Source organism: Canis lupus, chromosome 15, assembly GCF_048164855.1.
Source record: "Canis lupus baileyi chromosome 15, mCanLup2.hap1, whole genome shotgun sequence".
In the NCBI taxonomy this organism is placed as follows: Eukaryota; Metazoa; Chordata; class Mammalia; order Carnivora; family Canidae; genus Canis; species Canis lupus.
In genome coordinates this window covers 47192875-47201267 of record NC_132852.1, presented here as the reverse complement: position 1 = coordinate 47201267, position 8393 = coordinate 47192875, and the positions used below count along the sequence as shown (strand labels likewise).

Here is an 8393-nt window from a genome sequence, read left to right as displayed (position 1 = left end):
TCCCAGTGCATGGAGCCTGCTTCTTCCTCTGCCTATGTCTCTGCCTCTCTCTCTCTCTCTCTCTGTGACTATCATAAATAAATAATAATAATAAAAAAAGAAGACCATATCAGTCATTTATACAATAACATAACCATTTTGTGGGGTCACAGTTCCTCTTGAGAATTTAATAACAGTTATGGAACTATCCTCAGAAAAACGCATACACACGCAATTTCTTTCTTTTTTTTTTTAAGATGTATTTATTTGAGAAAGAGAGAGAGAACATGGTCAAGAGCGAGGTGGGTGGTGGAGCAGAGGGAGAGAGAATTTCAGGTAGATTCCCCGCTGAGTGCAGAGCTCTGACATAGGACCTGATCCCACAACCCTGAGATCATGACCCAGACCTAAATCAAGAGTCTGATGCTTAACCAGTTGAGTCACCCAGGTGCCCCTGCACACACACAATTTCAAAGTGGAGCCCTTGAGTCCCACCCAAGCAAACATCCCTGGAAGCCCCTGAAATTTTTTTACTAGCAAGGAAATTGAGGCTCAGAAAGAGAGAGTGGCTTGTCCAGAGTCCACACTAATTTGTGGTACAGCCTGAGGGGAAAATATCGGAGGCTCAGAGTGTCTGGCTGTAGCCCTGGGCACATGCGCTCCCCCACTGAGCGTTCACACACACATGCATCTATGCACACACAAGAGGGGCAGGAAGGTGATGGTTTCCAGGGAGAGTTGGCCTCCAAGGGGATTGTGCAATGTGCAGGCAGGTCCAATCTGGTTCTGAGCAGCTGGTGCCCCAGGGCATGGGGCTGAGATAAAGCCTCCCCAGCCCCATGGGCCTTGTTCTAGCTGTCTGGGCTGCCTTGGACACATTGCCACCTGGCTGCTGTAGAGCACACGCCTGCCACAGCATTGCCTTCCCCAAGTCCAAGCCTCACAGCTCCCCAAAGCTGACCTGGGGGGAGCACCATGCTGCTCCCCGCCCTCCTCTTTAGGATGGCGTGGGCACTGGCTAACGGGTAAGCAGCCCAGCTTGGGGCCCCTCTAGCTAAGATCCTCTGCTTCTGCCTCTTGAGCAGGACCCTCTGGGGCAGCCAGATGCTGTCCCCTAGGCTTCTTGCTCCCAACCAGCCTCCTCTTCATTTCACTAAACTTTCCCTGGGAAGGTCTCTTTTGGGAGTGGGATCACAGGACAGGGCTTCTTGGCAATAGAGGGGCTGATGGCTACAGTAGCTGTCATTTCCCATCTGTGGGCAGGCGGTGGTGTGAGCATATGGAAACCTTCCTGGTGGAGGAGGAAGTGACCCCCCGCCAGGAGGACCTGGTGCCCTGCACCAGCCTCTATCATTACCAGCGCCTGGGCTGGCAACTGGACCTGTCCTGGGGTGGACGTGCAGGGCTCTGTCCCATCTACAAGTAAGTGAGGGTGGGAGTCTGGGTTGGCTGCTGAGAAGGAGAGCAATGGAGCCAATACTCTGAGGGGAAGGTGAATTGGGGGGGGTTGCCCTGGAGAAGCAGGCATTTGGGAAACATGTCTGGCTGGGCTCAAGAAGAGTCAGGAGTGTGGGATTGGGCATAGGCAGCACAGGGAGAGGTACTACGTCTCCAGTCTGCTTTGTCAACATCACTCTCACTTTGCACAAAGGGAAATTGAGACCTGGAAGGGCAATCACATGAGAAAGTCACTCAGAGAATAGATGACCAGATTGGATGTCCCAGGCCATCCTCAGGGACGGGGACGGAGACAGGGCTGGGCTGAATACTAACTTCTTCTCCCTGCTGCCCGCTCGGTGGACCCAGGCCCCCAGAAATCCGGCCCACTGCAAGGAACCGGACAGTGAGGGTTTGTTGTCCAGGCTGGGGGGGCACCCACTGCACCCTGGGTAAGCACCTGCTATTAACCCAAATCTGGGGTTTTGTGGAGGCCGCCTGAGGAGGGAAGCTGGGTCCAGGCTGACTCTGTGGGTTGCCCCATTCTCTCCCTCCACCCCCACAGCCCTTGCAGAGGCCAACCCTGGGGGCCACTGCTTTGCCACACGGCAGTGCCAGCTGCAGGCAGGCTCAGCTAATGCTTCTGCACGAAGCCTGGCAGAGTGCTGTGCTTGGCCTTGGGGACACAGCTGGCAGGATGGCCGCTCCCAGGCCTGCCTCAGCTGCTCTAGCCCACACGGCCCAGGTGAGTCTGCTGCCCTGGCTATCACTTTCTCCCCCTGCAGGCACTGCTACAGAATTCTTGGGCTCTGGGCCTTCCTGAAGGGCCCATGCCCATTCCCCGGTCCCCTGGGAGAGTCACCTCCCATCCCTCCTGCCTCTAGAGTGAACACACACTCTCCACCTGCCTCCTGCTCCGGAAGAAGCCCCGTGCCCTCATCCTCTACCCTCCTGCCTTCACACGCAGAGGCTCATAGTTGATGATTCTCCTCCAGGCAGCTCTCCCTCTCCAGCCCTCCTGCAGCCCCTGGTGGGGGCCGTGGCCCAGTTCTGGAGCCAGCGCCAGCATCCCTCAGCCACCTGTGCCACCTGGTCAGGCTTCCACTACCGAACCTTTGATGGGCACCATTACCGCTTCCTGGGCCGCTGCACTTACCTGTTGGCGGGAGCTGCTGATTCCACCTGGGCTGTCCACCTCACGCCCAGGGGGCATTGCCCTCAACCTGGGCACTGTCAGCTGGTGAGGGAGGGGGAAGGACACAGGGAGGGAGCTGGACATGGGAGAAGGTGAGCCACTGAACACCTCTTCCATTTTGTGTCTCCCCCAAGGCTCGAGTAGTGATGGGACCAGAGGAGGTGCTGATCCAAGGCAAAAATGTCTCTGTGAATGGGAAGCTGGTACCTGATGGGGAGTCCCAGCTGCTCCACGGTACTATAGGGAGTGGGAGACTTCCCAGTGCCTCACTGTTCCTGGGGACAGCCTGCCTAGCCCTCAGGGCAGGGGGCTGCAAAAGGGGCAGTTGAGTGGGAGCCTGTTGCCCCATACCTACTGCTGCTGGGAGGTATCTGGAAATGAGGAAGCCAAGCTGACTCCTGCATGGCGCCCCTGTCATACCCTCCCAGGGCCGCTTGGGGCAAGTCCCTCTACTTCACCTCTTTGGGTGTCAGGATGCCTGCCTGGGCTCAGTCAGTAAAGCATAGGATTCTTGATCTCAAGATTGTGAGCTTGAGTCCCACCTTGGGTGTGGAGGTTACTTAAAATCTTTAAGGGGCCCCCCAGGTGACTCAGTTGAGTAAGCATCTGACTCTTGATGTCACCTTAGGTCATGATCTTGGGGTCATGAGATGGAGCCCCATGTCAGGCTCTAAGCTCAGTGTGGAGACTGCTTGGGATTCTCCCCCACCCCTGCCCTGCCCTGCTCTGTCCCCTGTCCCCTGCTTGCTCCTGCTTGTGCTCATGCACCTGCATGCTCTCTCTCAAATAAATAAATCTTTTAATAAAATCTTTTAAAAATTAAAAACAACACTCTTTTCCCACCTGCCTCCCAGTGGTGTGAGGAAGGGCTTAGTGCTACTAGACGGGAGCCTCTCCTACCAGAACTTTTTTCCTGGTTTTCAGTCCATGAAGTGAGGTCGGGGTGGGGTTGTGCGTGTGTGCTCACAAGAGCTTTGTGGTTCACCTATTACTTGTAGTTTCTTGTTCAAGAGGGCATCTGTAGTGTCCACAAACTTCTCAGAGAGGGCTCTGATGGAAAGCCCGTTGCTTCTCCTTTAGAGAATATGAAGTGCAGAACTCTCTAGCATTGTCAGAATTCTATTGCCACTCCTTCCCTGGGCAGTCCAAGCCCTGGTGGGAGAAGTGGGAAGTGTGACCCTGCCTTCTCTTGCCCAGGGCTGAGCCTGCAGTGGCAAGGAGACTGGCTGGTGGTCTCAGGGGGCCTGGGGGTCACTGTGCGCCTGGACAGATCGACTTCGGTCTCCATTTCTGTGGACTATGAGCTCCAGGGACAAACTCAAGGTCTCTGTGGCGTCTACAATGGCCAGCCTGAGGGTAAGTGGGCATGCTGTGGTGGTTGGTACAGGAGGGAAGGAAAGACTGGAGAGCCCAGACAAGGCACCCCTGCCTTACCCTTCCCCAGATGACTTCCTGGAGCCTGGAGGGAGACTGGCTGTGTTAGCTGCCACCTTTGGGAATTCCTGGAGGCTCCCTGACTCAGAGGTGAGACCATAGCCCTCAGGGAGCCCCTGCTCCCTGCCCTGTCCCTCCCCACCTCTTCATTTCTCTGACATCTCCACACCTCTGTTCTGTCTTCATCACTGGGCCTGCTCTGTCCCAGGTCCTTGGTTTGGGACAGGCTCAGGGTCCCATGGAATTTATGTGGTGAACTGACCACCCAGGAGACACACACCACAACCTGGTCACTGACCAGCTTTGGTTAACTAGCTAGTTATCAAACCTCCTGCCTGGGGGTGGATGTGACCCCAGCTCCCTCACCCCTTACCAGAGGTTACAACTTTGTTGCTCCCCAAAACTCCAGGATGTCTGGGCTGGTGGCCATGACAGTGGGCCATGAAGCAGCCATGAGGGTAGTGGCCACTTCTCTGGTGTCCCAGTTAATGTCCCTCAGCCCCCATTGACCTGACTTAAATGTCTCCAGCCTGGGTGTCTGGATTCGGTGGAGGCAGCCCAGGGCTGTGAGGACCCCCTGAGGGGCACAAAGGCAAGCACAGAGGCCGAAGCTCAGGATGTGTGCCACCAACTGCTGGACAGTCCATTCAGGGAATGCCATGTGCAGGTATGGGTGGGGGTGGAGGTGGTATCCACCACCAGAGAGGTGGGAAGGATGGGTGCTAGTGAGGTGCCAAACAGGGAATCTGGTCCTGTCATTGCTTTGTATGTACGTGTGATCTCAGAGGTCCCTTCTGGTGCTCATTCTGTTTGATTATAAGTCCGGGTGTGATTAAAGCAAGAGGAGGGCGTGCTGGCCAGGCTGGTTGACTGAGGGGCTGTCCTTTCTCTGCAGGCTCCCCCTGCCGAGTACTACCAGGCCTGCATCTTTGCCTACTGTTCGGGGGCCCCAGCAGGCAGTGGGCGAGAGCGCCGGAGGGAAGCCGTGTGCGCCACCCTGGCCAATTATGCCCAGGAGTGTGCCAAGCAGCATATCCACGTGGGCTGGAGGAAGCCAGGCTTCTGTGGTAGGGCTGGTGCCTGCCCCTCTCTGCAGAGTCCCTAGCCTCCCCACCCTGGGGGCGGGGAACCCACTGACAGCAGCCCTGTGGCCCCGGTTTCTGGAGCGCTGGGCGTCCTCCCAAGGGGTCTGGAAGGAGGAGCCCTCCCCCCACCCCCACCCCACCGGGACCTCACAGCCCTCTCCCGGCCCTGGGCCCGCAGAGCGTCTGTGCCCTGGAGGCCAGCTGTACTCAGACTGCACCTCGGCCTGCCCACCCAGCTGCTCCGCGGTGGCAGAGGGAGGGGAGGGGTCCTGCCGGGAAGCGTGCGTGAGCGGCTGCGAGTGCCCGGCCGGCCTCTTCTGGGACGGCGCCCTCTGTGTCCCTGCCGCCCGCTGCCCCTGCCACCACCGGCGCCGGCGCTACGCCCCCGGGGACACCGTGCGCCAGCGGTGCAACCTGTGGTGAGTTCGCGGGCCTCGCCGGCCCTTTGGCTGGGGTTGGAGGCCGCGTGGGCCCCTCGGAGTGCCCCCTTATACTCTCTCCGCAACCTGCCTCCCCTTCCGGGGGCCTCTCACAGGGGCCTGTGACCTCTCGTGGCACACGCATAGTTGATGGCCCTGCCCAAAGACCTAGCCCGTGACCTCCAGCGGCTGACCCCCAGACCTAGCAGGGTCAGCGAGGTGGCTGGGGGAGGAAGGGCCTCGGGGTTGGGGGGCACGATCAGAGCTGGATCGGGGCGCGCCCCCCACCCCTTGTGCCCACAGCGTGTGCCAGGACGGCCGCTGGCTCTGCGCGCAGGCGCCGTGCCCCGCCGAGTGCGCGGTGGGCGGGGACGGGCATTACCTCACCTTTGATGGGCGGAGCTTCTCCTTCCGCGGCAGCCCGGGCTGCAGCTCCGTCCTGGTGCAGGTGGGTCGGGGGATTAACTCCGGGGTGCTAGAGGGGAGAGGTGACTGTCGGGAAACCTCTAAATAAACCAATGAGAAGTACACAGTTGCTACTCCGGAAAAAGCTGAGAGGGAACGGCCTCTGGAGGGATGGTGGCTGGCCGCAGACCCCTGAAGCCTCCCCTTGGGGTCCTTCCCTCCGCCTTAGGTTCCCATGAAGGGTCCTAGGTCATCGCCACGCTAGGCAGCCCGGGGGCACAAAGCAAAACCCATCCTCGAAGTCCCTTCTCACAGATGGGACAGGCTGGGCTTATCACAGGCTGTTTCCTGTAAAACAACCCCAGGAGACATATGGGTTCTCCTTCCTCCCCAGCCCTCCCCCCAGTAAAGTCAGGTGACTTACCGAGTTCAGGTACATCTGCCGCAGGCTCATGCAAGTGCACATAGATTTAGCGTGTGCATACACACACACACACACACACACACACAGATGAGCGTACATACCCACCGAGAGAGAAGAGGAGAGGCATCTTGCTCCAGTGTGCACACACCTCCACATACTTGCATACACACACGCCTGTGTGCACACACATATGCATGCACACACACCTCTACATACTTACACGCACACACATAGATACACTCACAAGTGCCTGTGCTTGCCAGAGTTAAGCCCTATACCTCACAGAGAGTCTGGGGGGCAAGAAGGTGGTCACGCCTGCATTGAATGGGAGCTGCCTCCAGGTGTGTCCTGTAGGTGCCCTGCAGAACAGGAGAAGGTGCAGAACAGATCCTGTCCTTGAGGTCTTCCCCACCCCCTCCCACATTTCTTACCCTCTGCTCCAGGACCTGAAGGGGCAGCTGCTGATTGTGCTGGAGCACGGGGCCTGTGACAGTGGGAGCTGCCTCCATGCCGTCTCTGTCTCTCTGGGGGACACCCACATCCAGCTCAGAGACTCAGGTAGCCCTCTTCTGCAGTGTGATCACCCCCCAGGTCTCCTCAGCCCACCCTGCAGGGGCAGCCCCTCACAGGCGCCCTATTCCAGGGGCTGTGCTCATCAATGGGCAGGATGTGGGCGTGCCGTGGAGTGGGCCTAAGGGCCTCCGTGTCTCCCGAGCCTCCTCCACCTTCCTACTGCTGCGCTGGCCTGGGGCCCAGGTCCTCTGGGGAGTGTCTGACTCTGCAACATACATCACTCTGGACCCCCGCCATGCCCATCAGGTGTGCTGGGGGGGCAGGCAAGTGTCTGGGCAAGGCTCTAGTGGGCCTGGATTTGACAGTTCCATGCCCCCTCCCCTAGGTGCAGGGTCTGTGTGGCACCTTCACATGGAACCAGCAGGACGACTTCCTGACACCTGCTGGCGATGTGGAGACCAGCATTGCAGCCTTTGCTATCAAGTTCCAGGTGGCAGGAGAGGGAAGGTGCCCCTCAGAAGACAGTGCCCCACTCTCCCCCTGCAGCACCCACAGTCAGCACCGCATTTTCGCCGAGACAGCTTGTGCCGTCCTGCATGGCCCAGCCTTCCAGGTAGCCAGATGGGGGGTACTCCTGCTTGCACCTGTAAAATGGGGTCCAAAAGTGCTCTGCCCTCATCCTGGGCTATTGGGAGGGCCCTGCTCCCTGCCGTGGCAGGGCTACCAAGCACTGGGAGGTGGCAGTGGGACTGGAGGGCACAGGCGAATCTGTGGAGGAGGAGCCAACCCAATTTTTTCCTCCTCTCCCCCCTAAGGAATGCCAAGGGCTGGTAGACAGGGAGCCGTTCCACCTGCGCTGCTTGGCAGCCGTGTGTGGCTGCGCTCCCGGCAAGGACTGCCTGTGCCCTGTGCTCGCTGCCTTTGCTCGTCGCTGTGCCCAAGAGGGTGCCCCATCTCTCTGGAGGACCCAGACACTCTGCCGTGAGTCGGCTCAGCCAGCCAGCCCCACCCCCAGGCTCCTCTTCCCAGCCCCTTATAGGAATAGTGCACAGGGATCCAAAAGCTTTGCAGCAGGGGAAGGCCCCCAGGAGAACCTCTAATGTCTGAGTGTGCCTTCTTTCAGAGGCATAGGGGGTGTGAATTCCAGAAGGGTGGGTAGAGCAGCAGCAGTTAGGCCCCTGACCTGTGTGTGTCTCTGTGCCCAGCTGTCTCGTGTCCTGGGGGCCAGGAGTATCAGGAGTGTGCCCCAGCGTGTGGTCACAACTGTGGGGAGCCAGAAGACTGTGGGGAGCTGGGCAGCTGTGTGGCTGGTTGCAGCTGCCCGCCAGGGTTGCTATGGGACCCTGAGGGCGAGTGTGTGCCCCCCAGCATGTGCTCCTGCCAGCTTGGAACTCATCGCTATGTTCCTGGCAGTGCCACCATGAAGGACTGCAACCACTGGTAAGGGCAGCGGCCTTGTGGAAGGCAAAGAGCTGGGGGGCGAAGGGGCACAGTTAGAGCAA

General features: G+C 58.9%; 1 protein-coding gene across 1 annotated transcript in view; it reads left to right on the top strand.

Annotated features, from left to right (window-relative positions):
• Positions 1–249: 249 nt before the first annotated feature.
• LOC140605082 (SCO-spondin-like) overlaps positions 250–8393 on the top strand; it is a 51746-nt gene continuing 43602 nt past the window's right edge. The window contains exons 1-17 of the mRNA XM_072777077.1: positions 250–1004; positions 1243–1401; positions 1786–1868; positions 1982–2161; positions 2412–2656; positions 2746–2845; positions 3809–3967; positions 4056–4135; positions 4575–4712; positions 4941–5112; positions 5309–5549; positions 5853–5997; positions 6822–6936; positions 7022–7197; positions 7277–7504; positions 7707–7872; positions 8097–8331. Of these exons, the coding sequence (XP_072633178.1) occupies positions 955–1004; positions 1243–1401; positions 1786–1868; positions 1982–2161; positions 2412–2656; positions 2746–2845; positions 3809–3967; positions 4056–4135; positions 4575–4712; positions 4941–5112; positions 5309–5549; positions 5853–5997; positions 6822–6936; positions 7022–7197; positions 7277–7504; positions 7707–7872; positions 8097–8331 (2672 nt within the window). The 5' untranslated portion in view covers positions 250–954. The remainder of the gene's footprint in view (positions 1005–1242; positions 1402–1785; positions 1869–1981; positions 2162–2411; positions 2657–2745; positions 2846–3808; positions 3968–4055; positions 4136–4574; positions 4713–4940; positions 5113–5308; positions 5550–5852; positions 5998–6821; positions 6937–7021; positions 7198–7276; positions 7505–7706; positions 7873–8096; positions 8332–8393) is intronic.